We start from the raw sequence: 22,734 nt of genomic DNA, 5'->3' as shown, positions 1-22,734 counted from the left end.
CCCCCACACATAGACACATCTCCCCCCCCCCCCCACTGGTGCACATTTATGAAGAACACCACATGCTGCCCCGGCCTTATTCTGCCCCCGGCCTTATTCTGCCCCCGGCCTTATTCTGCCCCATCTTATTTACTGTAATCAGATTACAGGCCACACAGATTAGTGGATCTCACGCATCCACACAGCGGGCTGCGTGCACCTGCCTGTGCCTGAGTGAGCCGACCGCCTGCATGTGCGGGAATTACCGACTTAACGTGAATCACGTTGGTGTAATTCAGGTTGATTTTCTGATCTGGCCGTCGAAGCCCGAGCGCAGCTCTCCTTATTAAGCGTGACTCATTGAGGGCTGCCCTGGGTTCAGGCGCTGCGCCAGCAGAGCACAGGCTGAAAATAAAATGGGATTCAGAGCAGCAGAGTGAGGCGCTGGCACCCCTGTGGTCAAAACTGCAACCCAGTAAATTGCTTTGTCTCAAACTGTGGCACAGACTCATCTGATTCCATAGGAAAGGCTCATTTTCAACAGACGGCTGTGCATTCTGTGGCAGTGCAGCTTCGGAGGGGGTGGGGTGATGGTGGGGGCAGCGTTTAGTGACGTCTGATGTTTAACAGTAGCTGCATTGTTCCAGGCCATATTCTGATGTCCTCCTCAGCACCTCTGTCAGCTCCCCGTGCCTTTGTGTCTGCAAATTCAATTTGCTTCACAGGCTGGATGAAATGAAAGGTGCTAATACGTTTGTGGGCTTTAGGAAAGGAAATGAATTACTCAGCAACACCCTCTCCTCTCCTTCATCCTCCTCTTCTCTTCCCGCACATGTCTTTTCCTCATTTTTCATTTTTCTCTCATCTCCTCTCTCCTGTCATCTGTTTTCCTCTCTCCTCCTCTCCTGTCCTTCATCCTTCTCCTCTTTCCTTCTCTCCCATCCATTCTGCTGCATTTCTGACGTATCATTTCCGCTCCTCTCCTCTGCTGCCCTCTCCTCTTGTTTTCTCCTCCTCGTGCTCCCACAACATCAGTTCCTGGTCATTTTCTGCTCTGTGCTCTACACCAAAGTAAACACAAATCAAACCCTGATTAAATCCTTCTTCCTGTTGTCCAACCAGACGTACAATTAAATCACCTTTGTAAGCCACACTCACTCGTTCCGTTGTCAGACAACCAAATGTCAAAAGAGTAATGACTTGATTGCGGCACTGATTGCGGCGTGGAGTCGATTAAAATTACTGCGTTATTACATCACAGACAATTGGCAAAACAAAATCAACGGCGTTTATTGGGAGCATTGACATTTAAAAACATCTGATCGTGATGGGAACGATTTGTCGCCGCGAGACAAAAAGTTGTTTCCCTCAGAGTGTGTGATGAGTGTGTTGACCATTTGAAATCTGCTGTAATTCCTTCGTCACAGCTTAGATTACCAGTTTAACCCAGGTCTGAGACTCAGATACACAGATGTCATCTGACATTGAAATGATTCTGTGACTCTTTCCAATCCAAACACTTGTTGAGAATCTGTGAAAGTACTGCACAAGGCACTAAGTATCATCAGTGCAGTCCTTGATGTAAAGTACCAGGTACACACACACACACACACACACACAGGGTAATCCCCTTTATTCTATATAGTGGACTGAATGCAGCGTTCACTGTCTGCATTCTGGAAGAATATGCTTTAGCATCAGCATTAGCCGAGGCTTAAAGGATTATAATGCAGTATATGCTCCGTCGTCCTCCTCTTCAACTCTTTAAAACCTCACACCTCTTGAAAACTGTTCAAGTTGAAATGCTAACTCTGTCCACCTCTGTTGGTCAGTAACAAAGCTGGACATTTGTAGTTGCTGCCCACTGAACCACACATCGACTTTTGGCATTGGCGTCAGAAACTTTCACAAAGGCCAGATTCTGTCAGCCTGTGAACACACACACACACACCATAGCAGGACTGTACTGTAGCACAGGCTGAGTGAGACAGCAGTGGTGAACTAACAGGAGGAGGCAGCGACTGGACCGTGATTTCCTCAGTACTAATGTCCGATCTTTAACAAATCAATGATTTAATGGACTGCAGATTTCACCCCAACCATAAGACAGAGCTTCAGCAGACAGTTTGCTTCTCTATTCACCTTCTATTTATCCAATCATGGGTTTCCACATCAAGTCACAGTTCTTCCTCAGCACCAACCATCTTCACATCTCTCTTCACTTCCTCTCCTGCTGCCTGGCAGCTCCGTCTCTGACATCCTTCGTCCGGTTCATACACTATCTCTCTTCGTCACATTTCAACCGTGTCTCTGTTCCTCCAACAGGATTATTCTGGTTAGTCTTGATGAAAATCTTGACCTCGTGTCTTTACTCCCACGTCTTTGTCCCTTTTTATTCCTCTACATTAACACACATCCTAGTGGTAGGGGCTTTGACTGTCTTCATACCTGTGGCCCTCACTGCTGCACCGTGGCTCTGCTGTTTACACAGAAACACTGAAACAGAACCTCCGTGGTTCCAAACCTCACATCTGCGACTTCCTGCCAGGCCGTGTTGGTACAGAAGGATCATGTGTTTGAACATCACTGCAGCTGCTACAAAATAAGCAATTTTATGAAGTGAAAAGACAAATTTAGATTCACTGTGAAGTGTGTGTTAAACATTAGTTTTTCTTTCCTTCTCTCGTCTCAACATCAGACCCTGAGATCAGCGTGAGGCCGACATCTGTGGCCGTCTCCTTCACTACGGAGGAGCCCATCGTTCTCTCCACCACTCAGGCCACCAGTCCCGCCCCCGCCGCCTCACCTGCGGCCGAGCCCAGCCCGAGTCCCGAAGAACCCGCCACCATTCCACCGCTGCCCACAGAGGCAGATGGCGAAAGCAGTGCATTCTGGGAGCAGGAGCAAGAAAAGGAGCGAGAGAGGCAGAAGGAACTGGAGAGGGAGAGGATTAAAGAGTTTGAGAGGGAAAGGGAGCGGGAACGGGTGAGGGAGCTGGAGAGAGAAAGGGAGCGCGAGCGAGAGAGGGAGAGGGAGCGAGAGCGCGAACGGGAGCGAGAACGTGAGAAAGAACGGGAGCGAGAGCGGGAGAGGCAGCGAGAGCGCGAACTCGAAAGAGAGAGGGAGCTAGAGAGGATCAGGGCCGCCGCAGCTGCCCGCACCACCACCGCTGCGCCCACCACTGCACTGCCAGAGTTGACCACCAACACTGCTGCCAGTACCACAGAAGCTACAGTGCCCCCTGCTGGATGGGACGACTTGGGTGCCACTGAGGAGGCGGAAGAAGAATATGAAGAACAGGACGTGTACCTCTCTCCTGAGCCAACCTCAGTTAAGCCAGACATTGACTTGGAAACCACCACAGAAGAAGACACTACGACCACTTTAGAGACTACAATCGAAACCACAACAGCGCCACCACCCACCACCTCTACGACTGTAAAGACCAGGGTTCCCTTTAGACCCAGAGTCCCCATGACCGGAGCCACTCAGGCCACACCCACGGAGAGAACCACACGCCCACAGCAGCCCACCACTACACAGGTAGGAGCCCACCAACAGCGCCTCCCTCTGACTGAAACAAACATATGTTTTTGTTCCGTTCACACTTCTGTTCTGGCTCTGGTTTCAAATCAAATAAACACATGTAACAAAACCCCCCTTTCAGGTATTTTAACATTCACCTACAGGAAATGCTCAGTTTGCTCATTAGGAGTGAGACGAGGAGATCAATACCACTCTGATATCTGCCAGTTCATTACGAAACTTAAGCCTGGAATCAATCAGCTTAACTTGGCAAAACAAAACTCTGAAGAGAAACAGAACAGGGAGTTTTTTTTTTTTTTTTAAAGAAGTCGTTGGTGGATGTTGGTTTTATGGTTTTATGGTTTTGTCTCTTTCAACAGTTTTGTCTGTGAGCCTTAGTCAACAGTGGAGAAACAGGGAAACACTGTGTATTTAATAGGATTAATGTAGGGTGATTACACAACACAATGACAGAGCATGACACTGGCTGCTGGAGAGCAGCTAGTGTGTGTGTTTGGCCCACGGTTCAGTTCCATGTAGAGCTCACCCTAGTGGTTGAACTAATTCCAACCCAAACACCTTTTTCCTAGAGATGTTATCTGACCAATCAGGAGCAAACGCCGGGGCGGTTAAATTCTGCTGAGGTTTGCTGTTTGGATTTATTAGCGCTGTTATTATTACCTGACCGATCCATTCGACGCGGTGAGAGCAATCAGGTAGCTGTAAAATCTCATCAGAATCTGCCGTCTTGGCTCATATGAGCAGCTAATGGCAGCGCCTCAGCTGACCAGCTGCATTAAAAGGTTCATTAGCAGCAGACGCTCACGTGTGACCCAGTGACCTCAGCTGGACTGCTCCTCAGAGCAGAGTGTTGATGTAGGCGGGGGGGGGGGGCTTCGGATGATGAGGAGGAGGATATTTTCAAATCATTTTGAGGTATCTGTGTTCAAAATGTGACCCGTGGGCCACACGTGGCCCAAACACAGCCTCAGAGAGGCCCAGTCTGTGTTCATTATGGAAGAGAACAATAATGGGTGTGTTAGCAAAAATTGCTACAGTAGAGTGGACCACTATCTGTAGCCTAGCAACATGCAACCTAGGGTGCATGACTAGTGTGAAGTTGTTGTAATCAGATCAACATGTCCCTCTCATAGAAGAAATCTAAAATGACGTGAACATTGTCAGTTTGGTTTTGCACGGATCTCAACAGATGATTTTTTTCCACAAAGTCCAGGCTTCAAAGCGATGTGTTACATTTAGGTTTTTGTCTGAATGTATTAGTTGGATGTCTGGCCTTATTAACTTTATGATTGAATAGCTCTGATTTGTAGAGTTTAGTGTGAAGCTGCTATCAACTCATTTACTGTGAAGTTAAAAATCCAACAAAATAAAATAATCAAAAATTAATTTTAAAAAAGTGGCTCATTAAGTTAGAAACCAAGAGCTGAGCTGAACTAAAGACTCAGGCGTACAGTCTGTCATGAGCTGGGTTGGAATTTATTTACATCTTCTCTTCTCCTTTTAATTGGCCCACTCTGCCACACAGTCGTTGCTCTGCCAGCTTTTATAAAATGTGTATATTCATTGGAGAATAGTGGGCAGAACATACAGAGGCTTATTGTTTGGACGAGGGCACGGGCGCCATGGAAAAGTCAGGTTTCACCATGAGAGTTCCATGAACATGTCATTACATCTCATGTTAGTTTTTTTCCAATCGTTAGTCTGAGGTTTCTCTCTGTTTTTTTTTTTGTTTGCCTCAGGAGGGCAACAACGAGGTGGGAGCTGCAGGACCAAGTGGAGACTTTGAGATCCACGACGACCGACACAACGATCTGGGCCGAGGTCTGATGCCCGGGTCTGATCCGGATTTGGTGGGAAACACGGTGGACGTGGGGAGCTCGGCCGCCCAGCTGCCGCAGAAGAACATTCTGGAGAGAAAAGAGGTCTTGATAGGTGAGAATTTCTCCCATTAGCAGGATGAATGTGAGTTTTTCTTATTCTTTGTTTGTTTTGTCACTTTGTCTGAATTCGTTTCCCACAACGTTGAGCTCTGCGTCTGTCTCACCGTGTGTGTCTGTCTGCTTCTGTCTCTTATCTTTCTTTAAATAAACCTTCCTTTGTGATGGTCCCGTGGACTGGCAGCTTATTTTCCTGTTGCCTCTCTATTCATTCTTAGCTTCCACACGAGCTCCAGTGATAAAACGGTGTTACTTCACATTTACATAGTGCGCATTCATCATTTGCTGCTTAGCCCTGTTTGACCCACTGAGAAGGAGCCGTCCTCCTCTCAGGTTGTCCGCGTCCCCCCCCCCCCTCCCCCTCCCCCTCACACGTCCTTTTCTCATCACTTCCCTCTGGGTAAAGCCAATTTCTTCTCAAGTGCCCCCTCTTCTGATCCCAAAGAGCTTTTGTAGGATGTGCCGGAGCAGTAAACTTGTCTGACCTGACTGGCTCTCTGTCTCTCCTCCAGCTGTTCTGATTGGTGTAATGCTGGCGGTGGCTTTCGCCGATTTCCTGGTCATCGGTAAAGAGCAGGAGGCGGTGGACTTTAGATTAGATTAGATTAGTCTGTGTCGTAGAAACAACAAACATGTCGGGATCATACAGAGTCATACAGCGGTTCTGGTGGTCCACATGAAATGACATCGTCAGCGTTTTCGACACACACACACACAGGCGATATTTACGCACATAAAAAATACGACTTCAACTCCCCTGATCAAGACAAAAAGTACATCTGTATTTGCAGCTCGGCTAAACTTTACTTGGAAATGCGTTCCCTCCACCCTGATTCATCTGGAACATTCTCCACAGCAGTAACCAAGTGTGACTTCCACAGTCAACACAGTGAAACAACATTTCCATCTAAAACAATGAACTGTTCATTTACAATCAGAACTGGACTAATATGGCAGATGATGTGGGAGTGTGACGGGCCAATCACAGAGAAGTTTACTCAGTTAAGGACTAATTTTAGCACGTGGAGCCTGGCAGCCTCCACACAGCGCCTGTGCTGCAATTATGATGTACTGTAGAGCACACACAGTTTTCCTGTTGATCCTATTGTGGCACGGAGTATAAATTAGCACTATTCACAAATTAGCTGAGGCTGATGGGAAGCGTTATTATTTCTCTTCCTCATTTATAGAATTGGACCTTTTCTTTAATGACTTTATTGATGCAGCAGATGACGGCAGTGAGATTAACGACGTATTTAAATAAGTGACGTCTCCCCCGTATTAAAAAGACAGATAATAGCCGTACATGTTAATGTGTAGCATGTGTACGCTGCAGTTGTCTGTACATAACAGCGCATATTGTTTCAAAGGCGCCAGCTTGTGCATTACCATGCTTAATGGAATAAACAAAGTAAACACCTCCCACACAGCCAGTGGAAACAAAAGCCTCCTCGAGCATTTAGAAAATAACAGTTTGTTCTCTGTTTTGGCATCAGCGCCCATTCCTCTAACAAGGGAAAGATTTTTTCCCTCATTTGATAACCACACATTAATCCACTGCACAACGCCAGAGTTCATTAACGGTGTGTGCAGTGAAAGGTGGATGAACGCAGCTGTGCGTAGGTTACACCAGTTACACCAGTAACACCGGCCCCACCGGGCCAATCTGCTGTGTAACACTGCAGGGCTGCAGTTTAGCACAACGCCACCGGCGCCACAGAACGCACGTTGGCACAGTGAGGCTCATCAGTCCTGGCTTAGCAGCGAGGCGATGGCGACGCTGGAGTAGATTTCCTGTAGGTTGTTCTCAACGCTCCGTGTTCGCAGAGACGTAGACTGTCACAGAGTAGAAGGGTAGTATTTCAGTGTTTACGTGTCTCCGTCTGCTGTCTGATACCGCCCTGTTGTGGCTTGTTGTTTTATACCTGTCTTTATCGAGATACAACCAGAAAACACACAGATGGTGACGAAGAAAAAAAAAATCACATTTCTACAGAGGAGAGTTTGTCGCATCATCATCGTCTTGAAAATTCATCATTGATCATCTGTGACTTTCTACCATAACTCTTATGTATATATATGCATATGCATATATATGTTTGAATGCATCTATGTGTTTACACATAGTTACTGTATATATTTTATATATGTGTTTGTGAATGCATCTATGTGTTTACACATAGTTATATATTTTATATATGTGTGTGTATTTTTATATATTTCTTCTCCCTTTATCATGGATCTCCACAGCAGCAGTAAACTGCAAAGTGAATTTTTCCCAATTTTTTCTCCAAATGCTCTTTTTTGTTTTATAACCAAAGGCAAAATTTTTGTTTTGTCCTATTTACACCAACTGTTCAGTTTTAGGTTTGCTGGGTCAACACAAGCACACACTCCGACCTAGATAATTGATAAGCTGAGAGAGAAGTCCATTTGAAATGTTCGTCCTGTTGCACTTCTGAAACAGTGGTTTTCGTGGTTGCTAACCACCCAACACAGACCGTGAGCTGTGGAATTGTCAAATTGTTTCATCCTAATGAGCAGCGCTCATGCTGAGCCACATCCATGGTGCACTTTTTTCCATCTCTCTGAGAAGCTATTAGAGATGACTGGATTCTTGTTGCTCCTGTTGTTTTGACTAAACCTGACACGGAGTCTGCTTTAGGTGTAACTTTCCTGCAGGTTTACTGCTCTTTAAAAAACCCCGCATATTTGTGTATTTTCTGGTTGTTCTCCAGAGAGTGATAAACATCCAGAGTCATGCATGCAGGAACCATATGGTGAGAAACAGTCCGACCCACGCTGGTCTGTCTGCTTTTTCCATGTGGGTCCCAGATAAAACTGAAAGTATTGACACTGCTTTTCTGTTTCTCTGCAGCTGTGATAGTGGGAGGTGTGGTCGGGGCCTTGTTCGCCGCCTTCCTGGTGATGCTGCTGGTGTACCGGATGAAGAAGAAGGACGAGGGCAGCTACACGCTGGAGGAACCCAAACAGGCCACCGTCACCTACCAGAAACCAGACAAGCAGGAGGAGTTTTACGCGTAACACATATATGCCACAGAGACACCAAGTGAGAGAGAAAGACGGAGAGAGAGAGAAGAGAGAAAGATACTCTAAGACCCCCTCCTCCTCCTCCTCTTCTTTGTTGCTCCCCTCTCATCTGCTCGCCTCTCGTCATCCCTCTCTCCTCTCGTCTCCAAAACACTCGAGAGCGCCTTTCTCTCTTGGAACTTTCTTTTCAATGAAAATGAAAAAAAAGAGAACAAAAAAAAAAAAAATCCAAATATATTCTGGAAAAAATAACACCTACACACGAGATGTTTTTAAAGTAAATGTTGTTATTAATATTCTACAGATTTTTTTTTGTTCTGTATGTAATGATATGATTATTTTGTAAAAAAAAAAATTAAGAGAAACAAAACAAAAAGCTAAACACAAGCGCTTAACCTGTGTTCTCCAGCACACCACGTCCCTCCTCTGTCTGAAGGAGCAGATAAAAGGAGGAGAGGAGAGGGGCGGAATGGGCTGGGGAAGAAACAAAAGAATAATAAAGAGTGATGGGTGACTCTGCCCCTCACCCCCCATATAACACACCCAAGCTCTGGTTGGCTGCACAGTCACAGGGTCAAAGGTGAGAGGAAAGGTCTCTTTTGTGCCTTCCATCCCTCTCGTGCTCACAGACACTCTGACACATATTCAAACACACATGAATACATGCTTACACACACACACACACACACACACTTGTGCTCGAAGGTGGCTCTGACCTCTCCCTCTCTCTCTGTGCTCGGCCAACCAGAAAACGGTGCTCAACCGTTGTCGTGTTCCACGGCCTGGAGGAGCCGCCGTGGAAACACGGCCAGGTCACGCTGAGGTTTTCTCCCCAAACACTCTGCTCCTCTAAGCTGTACAAAGAATAGGTATGGATAGTAATAATATTCAATAATATATCAATGTTTTGGGCTGGATGGTGAACAATAATAATAATCAAACCGTGATAAAATAATAATAATAATTATAATGATTATACGTCATCTGGAGGATGTGTACTTAGCATTTAAAAAAAAAAGGTTTATATGTAAATATCGTATCCTTTCCGGCTTCACTAACCATCTGCATGATCATGAAGAGTTTTTATTCATCATCTTCATCATCACGTTAGATGAGCTGTGCTCTCGTCAACCACACAGATACCTGCACGCACGCGCGCACACACTCCAACACACGTCCAACCCTTCTGTGCATTTCCACACACAACATTAAACTTTAAATATACTGTAGATCATATCACTAATACACATATCAACGCCATCATCATCACGATCGTTATCGTCATCATGGTCATTGTGATTACCATCACTTTTGATACGAGCAAGTTTGAGTGGTTCCAGTATGTCACTGTTTAGTTGATGATTCAGTTGCCTGTTGGTTTAGAGTTTGGTCTGTTTGTATAAAAGCACAACTACAAGTCCAAGTATCACCTCATCCAGATGAAAACAACCTCCCCCGCCCCCCTACCCCCTCTGATCTCCTGCATCGTGTCATCCATTATCTACATCCACTTTGCATGGCTCACTTTGTTTTCCCTCCACCACTGGCCCTCTGTTTGGGCGTGGAAGGGGCCACGGAGGAAGCGTAAGAGGGGAGGGAGGGGCGGAATTTCTAAATCAGGAAGTGTATGTCCGTGCGGAAAGTTGCTTCAAAATGCTCTACTTTAGTCAAAATCAGAAGTTGAAAATCAGAAGAACCATTCTAAGTGGTGGATTTTACTGTTAGTTCCATTTTTTTTTTTTTTTACGTATTAACAACTGCACTATCTTCCCGTCGCCTGCCTGTCAACTCAAATTGCTCGTGCAAAAATAGCTTCCTGAATTTTCTGTGACCAGTTGCAAAAATTTAAATGCAACTTGGCAACTGCCTTATTTTGTTGATGGGCAAAGGTGAGGCTGCATTTAGAGGGCCCTCTGCTGGACTGGTGGTAACAACTTTTCAACTTTCATCCCCCAGTTTAAACTAATGTGCAAATGGTAAGGGTTTTTTTTAACTTTATAAATGTTTCAACATCATTTGGCTTTGAATCAGTATTTTTTTTTTTTTTTGGGTGTCAACTTTCGGCTGGAAACTGGGCCTCGGATTGGGTTTGTGATGAGGAGGACTGTGCTTCTATCTAAGAGATTGTAACAATAACCACACCAGTGCGACTGGGCTAGTAGCTTCTATTATACTCAGTACTGTAGAACAAAAATGCATGGGAGTCAAAAGTATACCTATGTTTGTGTGTGTGTGAGTGTGAGAGTGTGTATGGGATGAAAAGAGGAGCGAGAGAAAGTTGGAATGTACTGTGGTCCAGAGGTGTGTGTGCAGCAGTACTCAGTTGTTTGGACTGTTTACTCCTCACCCTCTTCCACAGACAGGTAACGCACCTCTTCTTCCTGTGAGTGTGTGTTTGTGAGTGTGAATTTTGTCCACCCTGTCAGTAGTATGAGAATATGTGTGTGTCTACACATCATCTAAACCTGTCACCTGTATGCGTGTGTGTGTGAGTGACTGTTTCACCTTGGTATTTCACAGCAGACTCTTGTGTACACTGACTGACTTTACTGCTGAATGTGGGGTGACTCCACCCTCGCCGTGGCTTTCACACACACTGACTATGTATCTGCACCATCTGTCTGTCTGTAACTGATTGTGTCCTTCAGAGCGATGGACAGACGACAGGCCACTCTCTCACACATGAACTGTCTTTTCTAAAGTGACTGAAACGTAAACGTGTGTTTGTACCCATAAAAGCCTGCGTAGCCAAATAATGTGTGTATGTGAGGAAGAGGGAGGGGGTGAGAGGGTATGTGTATGTGTGAGCGTATGTATGTATGTATGTATGTGTGGCTGTAGAAGTGAGTGTGTGTGTGAGTGTGAAGCCTATGAAGGCCACACGACTCTGTTTGCTGTTCCCATTCCTGTTTTTATACATTTGCATTTTTTAAGGCTGAGTTTCTGTCATTGGCTGAGTGAGCGAAAGGAGGCGGATCCTCCGAGCCACCGCCCTGTCACTAATCTGCCACTCTGTTCCAAATAAAAAAAAAAACCTGATTGGATAAAATATCTCCCATGGTCTTTTTATATCTGTCAAACTAATCTTTAAAAAAAAATTACAACCAGAATATTTTTCGTTGTTGCAGTGATTTATTGATCTAGAATGGATGATAAATTATGAAGGAAAATGCCACAAAAAAAAAACTACAGCACCACAGTCATTTTGATGGATCACCTTACAAAGATGCTGCAATGCTCATTAGCAGGGATGCTACTCCGTGTCTGTTTTCGTCCATCTTTGCATGTGTTCGACCCAGTACACCACTAGGTAGGAACAATCCAACGAACGTGGAGCTGCCATTAAAAATCAAATCCAGAAAAGTGAGACTTTCATGGGAAAGTAATATATTTATATTCAAGTATATATGTTACTTTCTCATGTACAACCAATGTGAAAACGCAGCACATGTCATGAACTAGTTTCTTCAGGCTTTTATTGATAGTGGGATTTCCTGAAGGTGATTGAAGGTGTGATCACTCACGACTCCTCGTCTGTGTTTGTCAGCCTGTGTTATTGACTGATGGGCCAAAAAGCTGGTCGTGACGGGGCTGTAATCCTGAGATCCTGTACAAGGACAGTGATGTATAGATTAGGGAGAGTTTCCAAAACACAGAAGAACGGCAGAATTATGATAATTACAAAACTATTCAAGTTTTAATAAAGTTTATTAAAACCAAAAATATATACATTAGTTCCTATAATATCATTTAATTGAGCAGGTCGGCTGTAGATGCCGTAGGAAGAGTGGGGATTATTTTAAGTGGAAATGAGTCTCTTCAGCAAAACCCTAAGGAAAACACTAAACCCCAAGTAGCTCGTGGAGGCACTTGAATGGAAATGAAGAATATGCTAAAGTAGAACTGCTGCATGTAAATGCAGCATGTGGGTGTGTTTGTCAATGGGAGTAAATGGCTCCTGGAGTTGTAAACAAAATCTTGAAAGCACATCTCTGACCTATTACAGTATATGAGTAGGTTTTTTTTCTTAGAGAAAACAGGTTGCCGTGTTCATATTCATACAGTAATATCCAAAGTAAGCAGGAGCTTGTTGCTGGAAAGACAGACGACTGTTGAATTATTTATTCTCCAGTGCTGTGAGCATTACAAATGAAATTCCATTTGTCTACTCTGCCGGTGTGGAGAAAGAAATCTCAAAAGACACATACCCTGTACTAATAAAATGGAAACTATTAGGATGGCTGAGTGAGGCTTGTGAAAAATATATATATATTTTTGTAATTTTTTAATGATGAAATCTCCTCCGGGGCCTGAATTCCACCCAAACGTGAGCTGCAGGTTTTGTTCACTGGTGAAAGCAGTAGGTAAAAACAGACTGCTGACATGAGGAATATATTTTAGTGTCATGCGTTCAGAAAAACTCACAAGGAGACATGAAGTCTCGCTCTGGTGTTATCACACACCAGCATTAGCATGGCCTACATACCAGTTCTAACCCACTGACATTACACGCAACCCCCGTACGCCTCAGTGCTACATCTGAGGAAACCACTGTGTGTAAGTGCATGTGCAGAGGTACGATCGCAGCCGCTTAACAGCCCATTTACACTTGCTGAACTCAGTAAAGCCCCCAGGGAGAAACAGCCTGAGATGTTATGATTCTAAAGTCACTGCATGAGTATGTATTTATAAAGTAATTATATAAAAGTGTCTTTAGGGATTTGTTCGCACACAGGAGAGGAGAGTTTTCCTAAATTGGTGTTAGGTTTAGGTTCCTAACAGCAGCACCAGATGAGACCGAGGTCATTGGTTGAGAAAAGGGAGTCTAAAGACGGCCATACCCGTCCCAGAGAAGACAACAGGCTGTCTGAGCCTGGGGCCTCGGTGTCAGTAATATATCTTTACACAAAGGACGAGGGGGGAAGAGACCTCCTCTGTTAAAAGAAGAGAAGACATGAGAACAAAACCTTGGCCCCTTCAATCAGGGTTTACAGATTGGAGTCCAGCTCTTACCCCATCTGCTGGCTGCATCAGGAACAACTACAATTGACACATCCATGAGTGTGATATAAACTTTTGTAAAATTTTCCATTTATATCCACACGTAGTCATTACGTACACAAAATTCCCTTGTTCTAATGAGGAAGAACTTGAACCTACAATTAAGACCATGAAATGAATATTACTATAGATATAAATCGAAGAAACATTGTCTAATTTGTCACACATTTAAACACAACCCAACTGACCTCTGCAGCTTCACATTAGCAATGGCAAAGCTCCGTCTGTTTCTTATCTACAGTTGATGGAGTGAAAAAATCCTAACAGATAGACACTGCATCATTACCTTTACTATTTACTGCCTGGGACCTAATTAAAAACGGTTCAAGACTTGTTTAAATAGTTCAAATTAGCTAAATAACCTCGTTTTTATGCTTAATTCAAACTCCTGCAGGTCCTCTTTATCATGTACATATACTTTATTATATGTAGGTATCGCTATGTTATTGGCTAATTTCATATTTAAAGTAGGGAGAAGTAAAACAGATAAAGTGTACTAATAAAGTGGTCACTGACTGTTTGGCAGCCATCTTTCCGGTGGTGTTCAGCTTGTGCACCTCATCTGCTCTCTGATTGGCTGATTCAGGTTCAACCTTCACGCTGGTGAAAAGTGATAATCAATCAATCAACCTCATTATCCTTTGGTCCTGGAGTAATTCGTTTCGTGTTACGAAGCGGTTAATTGATTGTTAGGACCCGTTTATTGGTTAGTTTATTGGTTTTGAAGACGTTGGTAATGGATGAAGAAGTAGCGGAAGACTTTGGTAAGGACACATATGCTGATATTTGTTTGTTTTTCAGCCATTTTCTTTTCAAGCGTCACAAATTATGGTAGCGTTTAAAGAAGTTTTTAAAACTCTTAAAGTCTATTTAAGGCCCATTTGTTTTCACTGTGACGTTCAGTTCCTCATTGCCCTCTAGCTATGCAGACATAATTTAGGAATTAAAAACTGTGTTATTAACATTGGCGACCTGCTGTTTGTAGCCGGGGACAGGAGGGTTAGCAGGGTTAGCAGCAGCAGCTAGTGGGCCGCGGTTAATTAAAGGCCAGGTGAGGAAACAGCCCTGCACAGCTGGGACTGTAATGAACTCTCTGTAGGCCGAGCAGGAAGTGGATGTTCACCGCAGTCGACGTAGACATAAACATTAAATAATATAATATAATACTAAAAATACGTATTTTATTCAATTGTCTGAAAGCCTATAACTTTGCACAAACTGTAATAGTGAAGTCATTATTTTCGAGGAGAAACTTTGAATGATTTGCGGACAAAACTAATAAAAAAATCTTAGAATCTTAGAATTCTTAGAACCTTTATTAATTCTCCTGAATTATCCAGCCAATTGTTATTATTTAATCTCCTAATTCTTTGGTCTTGTTGATCCTTTGCCCTAAATCCCGATCTTTAGTGGATTTTATAGATTTCCTGTCTGTGATTTTTTTTTTCCACCAGTGTTAAAGTATGATTCAGATCCTTGTCATTTTGGAAGACAACATAACGATCAGGACCCGTTTTGCTGCTGACAGCTTAATGTTCTCTCCAAAAGGGTTTCTTTCTTCATATATCCTTTACCACCTGAACATTCCCAAAGGTGGATGCACTGCAGCATTGCCAAAAGCGTTGTACTGTATGCTTCTCTTATTTGCCTGCAGATATAAACTTCCTTACAGCCAAGGGTTTATAGTTTGTTGTCCTCAGCAGACTTCAGTCTGACTCGATGGTGTCTCTTGGTTAATAAACTACAATGTTTAACTCAAAGCAGGTCTAATGATTAGGTCTTTTGTTTTTTTGTTTGCTAAGGAAAGTCATTAGCTTCCCTGCTCTGTAAAATTCATGCTCGGTGTAAATCGAGAACGTTTGAGTGCACATACTACACTGAAAGTGGTTCAGGGTGTACATGAGTGAACACCCTCTCACTTCACTTCACTCTGTTGCAGACTGTCCGAATCTTCTCTGTGATGAACAGGAGCCTCTGGAAACAAGCAATGTACGAGAGAGAGCGCCGAGAAGTAAGAGGAAGAGGAAGAGGAAGAGAGAAGAAGAGGAGCAGGTGTTTAATGAGAGGAGGGGAAAAAAGGCAAAGGAAGAAACAGAGCAAGATGGGAACGAAAAGAGAGTTTCTGAGAAGGACTGTGATGCTGCACAGGGTGAAGGTAAGACGAAGTCACTCAGTAGGGTGGAGGTGGACAAGAACCAGGAGGTGCAGAGGGAGGACAGTAGGAAAGACGGTGATGAGGGAAGGAAGTCCGACGAGCAACCGTGCGGAGAATCAAAAGTGGAGCAGAAAAAGAGCAAGAAGAGGCGAGGAAGGAAACAAAGCGAGCGAATTAGAAACAAGAGGGGGGTGAAAGATGGAGGTGAGAAACTGGAGGGAAAAAAGAGGTGTGAGGCACAGGAAGTGTCAGTGCAGAGCTCCAAGGTGAGCTCGGCTCTCTCAGAGCCTTTTTTTGGACTGATGAACAGCAGTGATGTGTCCGACCCCATTTACCTAGGCTGTGGAGCAACAGGCTTGTATGGAGCAACTGTTCCCATCCCACTGCTCTACTCCTCCTCACAAACTCCGGTCACTATCCAGCCTGCACCTCCTCCTTCTCAGGGGACAAAACGACCTCCCAGTCCCCTGCTGTCTCACAGTCTGCCCCAGCAGGGGCCTCAGTCTCTAGAGGTGAGACTAGTTTAAAGTGCAAAAATCTCTGAATACATTTGTATATAATAATATTTTAAAAAATGTGAAAAATATAGGAACAACAACAAAAATATGAATTTAGAAATAGCAAAGCTTTTGTGTTACTTTGTTACTTTACTCAAAATGTAAATTCTACTTTCATTCTATTTGCTGATTTAAGTCTATGCAAAATATCATAACGTCCATCACAAGAGAATGAGAAGAGGAAATCACAGCCACAGTGGTGAGCACAGTTTTAAATGTGACGCATTTGACGACAGATGGAGATAACCCAGGTTTACTCCACCCGACGCTCCATTCGCTATAGTGCCAGGGGCCAGCGTCACTCCATGAGTTTCCCTCTGTTGTCAGAGCTGGAGACGGTGGACGGCTGCCTGCTGCCACCTGCACCCAAGAAGAAAACACGAACGCTCTACAGCACAGGTAACCACCCTGCCTGTTTGTCCAGGTGTGTTCATATTTAACTATGGTAATATTTGACCAGCTTTCAGCCTGTGCATGTGTGTGCATGCAGATCAGTTGGAGCACTTAGAGGCCCTGTTCCAGGAGGACCACTACCCTGATGCAGAGAAGAGGAAAGTGATTGCTGCGTCAGTTGGTGTCACCCCTCAGAGAATAATGGTGAAACAAACATTGTTTTTCATTTTCATTTGATTGACATTTTTTCCCTAAGTAACTACAGACTTATCTTACTTTTTTCCCCATCTTTTCTCTCAGGGTCAGTTGTTTTTTTTTTTTATCTAAGTGATGTGTTTATCGTATCCTTTTCTGCCAGGTCTGGTTTCAAAACCGCAGGGCTAAGTGGAGGAAAGTAAAGCGCTCTATCACGATGAAGGCTGAACACAAACAGAGCAAAGTTGAGTTCACCAGCAGCCCCCCACAGTTTAATCATATGCCACCCACACTGGCATCTAACAGGTCACTAATCTCCTTCAGTTCTGTGTGTTATCTGTTATTTAAGAAGACTGTTGAAATACTAATCCACAACTTATTGGTGACTTTTTTTTCCTTCACAGCAACGGAACTTCCTGTTTTCTTGGACATTTTACCGACAAACTGCCCCAGTTTCCCTCGGAAGCCTGTTCTTACAACACCCTGTCCAACCAGACCTCAACCTCCTACAGCCACCTGCTGTCCAGCCCTGGTACTCTTCTTTTAGTTGATGAGGGTTTAGCTGACTTGTCATGAAATGACTATATTTACCTAAGTATTTATACATAGAGACCCTGGTTGTTGCATCTCAGTCTGGGGTTGTGTTTAGCTGCAAAAATAAAAAGACACCCACATACAAATTTTAACGAGGCCACTGACTTGGTGCAGCAGGAACACCAACACAGACGGCTCCAGCACAAAAACACAGTGCTATCCAGAAAACAGGATGCAAGTAGCTCACATTTTAGCGGTGTGATTTAGTCCCACCTGCCAGAAAAACACTGTGTCATGAAGACAGCACATTCTTAGTTTTGTTTGGGCATGAAACAGCTGCATTTATGTTGTTTTTTTCTGATAATTAAGACCTCGTTCATTTTGAACATGTCCGTCAAGTCTGTATTTTATTTTGTGAAGACATTTGCTCCAATGGACTCTTTGGTTTTTAGATTGAATTAGAATTAACACTGTCTTCAAAAAAACTACAACAAAAATGTTTAGACAGTCAATATTTTATTGAGCTTACATTAACATTACAAAGTAGAGAAGAATCAGTTTAAAAAATATATTGAAAACCAATCTGTCTGGGTTGTGGCTTTTAAATGAACTCTTTAAATGCAGAGCTAAAGATTTCTATGCAATTTAATCCCTTTGACGTCTCAGGCTGTCTAAAGCAGTTACTGTGTGATCCAGCAGAGGGAGTTCTAAGCACATCTTGACCTAATTTATCCTACAGGCCAATCAGTAAAAAATACTGCTGTGATGTTTAACATTAATGAAACAGGTCAGATATTACTCCTACATTACCTTAAAGGCACTGCAGTTTTCACCTGTACAAACTGCTACTACACTTTTACTTATATATAAAAGAGAACTTCATTAGTATAACTGAGTCTGACGATTGAACTTGAGAGAAGAAAAAAAGTTCTGATGTCCCCAAAAACCCAAGAGTTTGTGTTTGAGCTGAGTTCACATGGAGTGCTGAGTGAACCGTCAACCTGCATGTTAAGTTGTTTAAATTCCCCAGGAACCACACCGCAGAATCCCTTTAATCTGAGTGTTTAATCTGTGAATTCAATTTCCAAGGTCAGTCCAGAGTGAGGGAAGGAAGTCAGCAACAGCTTTCATCTCAGGCAGAGCTGACGGACTACCACCCTCGTCCCATGCACAGCCCTCCCCCCCTGCGGAGAGCCAGCCTTCCCAATTTCTCTATGATGTACAACCCTGCCAACTCCACTGCACCTCTGCTCAACACCCCAGCTGTAACGCTACCCCTGTTTCTTGATGCTCTGGAGGAAGGCTCCTCCTCAGCCCATCGTGACACCCAGTCCCTGCAGATGGACATCAGGTCAGCTAGGCTCACAGCAGCAGACCGCGACATGAATACTAGATGATGATTTGTGCAGGGACAGTGTTGGAGAGATGACAGGAGGACAGACTGAGGCTGAGATGGAGCCTGTGAAATGCTGATATAATGATGGCTCGTGCAGTGCATGTAGTAGTGGGGTGTCAGTTTCAGCTGCTCTTCTGAATCACTTCAGAGGATAACTGTGACAAACATGGTTAGTAATTACTTAGTGTAAGACCAGGAATACAATTCAGTAAAAAAAACAGAAGAATAAAAAACAAAACATGTTGTCATTCTAAGCAACCTAAAATATTTTTTAAAAATATACCATGCGCCATTTTATAATTAGAAAAAAAAAAGAAAAATCCTGTGATCATATGCCGATGTAACTTAAGGCTAAAGCTTATACAGTGCGATTAATCCACAAAGACTTGTCTGACAACAAGCAACAGTCGGGGGAACTTCAGCACTGTTGTTAACCTTTTAAGATAATATATTTAGCTCATATTCTTCAGGCTATTGTGCAAATGAATTGTCTTTCAAAATGAACAGTTTGTTTTTTGGACTCTTATGAACTAAATGTTTCTCAGATATATGCTACTTATTGACTGGTTCAACCAGGCACAGTATTTTTGCTATGTTATATGGTCTTAGAAATAAGAATAAGGCACAAATCTCAACCTCCCTAAATGTTGGCAGCTTCACATCTCAAACAGTCAGGATGATTGTGACTCATTCTTCCTCTGGTTTGTCTCTAGTTCTTTGTTTGACTTTGGGGAGAAGCTCGACTACCCGACATCCAGCCAGCAAAGCAGCAGTCTCTCTTTCCCACTTCACACCTCCTTCTCGTCCAGCCAACAAAACCAGTCTCAAGCAACGCTACCCCGCCTGGCCTATCTCACTCCCTCTCCCTACCTCACCCCAAATCCTCCAGATTCCAACCCTAACTCCTACCTGACCTTTGGCCCTGGAGGAAACACTACAGGAGTGGTAACGTACTCCACTGGGGGGCACTCTTACTTCCAGTCTCAAAGTGCTGAACAGATCCTGCTGCAGTCTGCCGGTCAGCATGGTGAGTCATACAGATTTTATGTATTGGATTTAATTCTAAAGTATTTAATTCTCAAGTGTAAGAACATGTAAATAAAACAATGTAAAGATTATTTAAATAATTGAGCAGAAAAACACTATTCCTTTGTATAAATTCACTTGGACCATAATTTAAAGACTTCTTCTTAGGGGGGCTAATCATTTTTAGCCCATTTGTGCAGTGGATGAAGGAGGCAGATGCATTTGAGGGATGGAGCTGCTGAGCCTCTGCAGAATTACCTTTAATAAAGCTCAAGTGTCATGTCTGTTTGAATGGGGGTGTGTTGCCCTGCAGGTGGGATCACAGCGTACCAGTCCCACCCCTGGGGTAACTTGTACAGCCAGTCAGCCGTGTACCAGCAAACTCAGTGCCCTTCATCTCTACCTGCCAGCATGGGTGCTTCAAGAGAGCCACAGCCCCCCTCCTCCACCTACCTGCACTTCCCTCCATTTTACCCCCAAGGGGATCTCGCTGTCTCACAGGAACACTCCCCGCTTTCTGCACATGCTCAACCATCGACCACCATCAACAGCACCACCTCCACCTCCACCTCTACCACCACCATCCTCCCACCTGTGTCCACACTGCGTCCTTCACACCTCAGAGGGGAGAGCGCATCGCTGTCACCTTCCCAGGTCAGCCCTGCCTCCCCAGAAAGTCCTCCAGTGCCCCCTTGTGTCAAGATTGAGTATGAAAGCCCCCAAGAGATTCAGAGCCACTTCCACTGTGACTTCTCCCCCACACATTTTTGAAGTGTTTGTGTTTCTTTCAAGTATTTAGCTAGTTTCTTTCAAAGTGTTTCAGGGAGAGAAATGTGTTTTATTACATATATAGGTTTGTGTGAGACATCAAGTCTGTGACCTGAAGAGTTCTGTGTTATGTCAAAGTTTTATAATTTAATTTAACAGGTAGGTTTGTTGTGTGGATGGGTGATACGACGGAGCTGTCGACAAATCGACAAAGTGATATCCTAAAGCATTATTTTTTTTGTTTCATATTTAAGTGTGATTTAAAATGTAAAGACAGACATTCCAGGATGAGCCTTGGTTAAAAAAACAAACAAAAAAAATGGTTAATATTTGTAAAAGATGTGTTAATGGTAGATTTGGTTGTCGGTGTGATGCCAGAGGTATTAGAATGGTGATTACAGTATATGTAAAGGGAAAACATTCACTTAGGCTGACAATAGGATGAAAAGATGATAGGCACCAAACTCTATACTAAGTTAATGTAGCAGAACATTAAGATATCAAACAAAAAAGTGTGTGTATTTATATAAACATAAACCAGTTCCTTTGACTCTGTCTTGATCTGGAAGCTAATCTTTTTAATTGTTTAAGAACTCACCACTTACTTCCAAAACACAGTATTCTGCTTCAATATTGATCATCGTATTTACTAATCTAAATTTATTTGTCCACGGTCCGCCGTTACAGTGCCTTGTTATGGAAACTGAACGGTTCGACTGTATGACTCATTTTATGTGTATTTATGTGTTTTAACCACACGGAGGCACTGTTCCTCACTGCCTTTCCTGCAGACTGCGGCGTATTTTTGTGTTGTCGGGTGTCTCAGATGTCACTCTGTGCGTTGGTGGTGACGCTGGGATCAATGTGACAGTCTACACCAAAGAAGGAAGATGTGAAAAGTTGTTTTTGTTGTAGAGGAATTTTCAGAAGACAGTCCCAGATCTTTAAATCTGTGTTGCCATCTGCTGTGCCTACACACTCACTGCACTTTCTGCCGATTTTATTCTTAGTATGCGAGTCGGTTGCAGGGGTTTGTGGAAAGAGAATCCCCAGAAGAAACTCCATCTGTAGAAGAGCTGAAGGCATTTTCCTGAGACTAGAACAGACAACTGGGACCTGTGTGTCATTCCTCTTCCTTCCTGCTAGTCTGAGCACCGCCAAAAGTTTCTTGTTTAACTTTGGCTAATATCCCTGCTTTGTAGCCCTGCCATGTATATAAACGTAAAGTCTGAAGTGAAGCATGGAGCATGGGGGTGAAGGGAAGAAGCAAGTGTTTGAAGCCAACTAGAAGGAGGTGGCAGGGACCAGGGGAGCAGATAAAGGAGCAGGGGAGACTGAGGAGTGATGCAGTGAGCTGATCTGAGGAGGCAGACAGGAGAGCTGAGATGAGTTGTTGCAGTGGGGGAAGGAGAGGATGATGGGTAAGCTCTGCCAGCAGGCGTAGGAGGGAGAAGAAGGGGATGAAGGAGGAGTGTGTTTGCAGCACAGGGGGCTCTGGGATGAACAGAACTGTTAGTTATGTAACTGCTGCATTTGGGTTTTTAATGAACCTCTCTTCCTGTTCACTGGCTACTGAACTGTTACTGTTGGCAGGAGGAGTGCAGCACACACACACACACACACAGGCGCTCTGTACCTCTATCTTTGCGAGTACGCATATTGAAAAGGCCAATTCCCGAGCCCCCCTCCAAAACCAAAACGCCATGGGCCAATTTAAATCCTCTAAACCTTCAGCACAAATCCTTCTAATCACAGCTAGTACAACACACACAGTTTCCTTTTTCATCCTGAAACCCATCGCTGTGAAACTATCATGTCCACTCACCTGACTCCAAACACTAGACCACCCCAGACTACACTTATTCTGATGTAAAAAAAAACACTTCAGGAGTCGTTTGACACTGAGGTTGAACCTTACTTTTATCCCCCAAACACCCTGTTAATTTGCAGACCTCTGCACTGTCACTCAATCAGCCTACGGTCCTACTGCCTGGTGTTGTTGGAAAACATGTTCTTAAATACATTTGTTTGAATCCCTGTCTATGCTAAGACACGTCGCACCACATGAAGAAGGTTACAGGTTCGATTCCATCTTGTGCCTAATCCTGGGTTTGTTTTTGAAGTATTAAAAAAGAA

General features: G+C 43.8%; 2 protein-coding genes and 1 long non-coding RNA gene across 3 annotated transcripts in view; 2 read left to right on the top strand and 1 right to left on the bottom strand.

Annotated features, from left to right (window-relative positions):
* Window positions 1-10,171, top strand: part of sdc3 (syndecan 3) — a 40,400-nt gene extending 30,229 nt beyond the window's left edge. The window contains exons 3-5 of the mRNA XM_008331603.3: window positions 2,678-3,522; window positions 5,265-5,457; window positions 8,341-10,171. Coding sequence (XP_008329825.1) covers window positions 2,678-3,522; window positions 5,265-5,457; window positions 8,341-8,507 — 1,205 coding nt within the window. The 3' untranslated portion in view covers window positions 8,508-10,171. The remainder of the gene's footprint in view (window positions 1-2,677; window positions 3,523-5,264; window positions 5,458-8,340) is intronic.
* Window positions 10,172-11,408: 1,237 nt separating this feature from the next.
* Window positions 11,409-13,989, bottom strand: LOC112488540 (uncharacterized). The gene is made up of 2 exons (XR_003052715.1): window positions 13,763-13,989; window positions 11,409-12,120 (listed from the first exon to the last, which is right to left on the bottom strand). It is a non-coding gene; the product is annotated as an uncharacterized LOC112488540 (long non-coding RNA).
* Window positions 13,990-14,163: 174 nt separating this feature from the next.
* Window positions 14,164-21,148, top strand: nobox (NOBOX oogenesis homeobox). Its single transcript, XM_008331600.3, has 9 exons — window positions 14,164-14,338; window positions 15,514-16,241; window positions 16,523-16,685; window positions 16,777-16,883; window positions 17,038-17,180; window positions 17,279-17,406; window positions 18,498-18,759; window positions 19,518-19,831; window positions 20,144-21,148. Exons 1-9 carry the CDS (start codon window positions 14,311-14,313, stop codon window positions 20,599-20,601), a joined length of 2,331 nt encoding a protein of 776 aa, XP_008329822.1. The 5' UTR covers window positions 14,164-14,310; the 3' UTR covers window positions 20,602-21,148.
* Window positions 21,149-22,734: the final 1,586 nt, after the last annotated feature.

This window comes from Cynoglossus semilaevis, chromosome 18, assembly GCF_000523025.1.
Source record: "Cynoglossus semilaevis isolate Cse_v1.0 chromosome 18, Cse_v1.0, whole genome shotgun sequence".
Classification (NCBI taxonomy): Eukaryota; Metazoa; Chordata; class Actinopteri; order Pleuronectiformes; family Cynoglossidae; genus Cynoglossus; species Cynoglossus semilaevis.
Note: the sequence above shows the minus strand (reverse complement) of the source record. Positions and strands in the feature narration are given on the sequence as shown.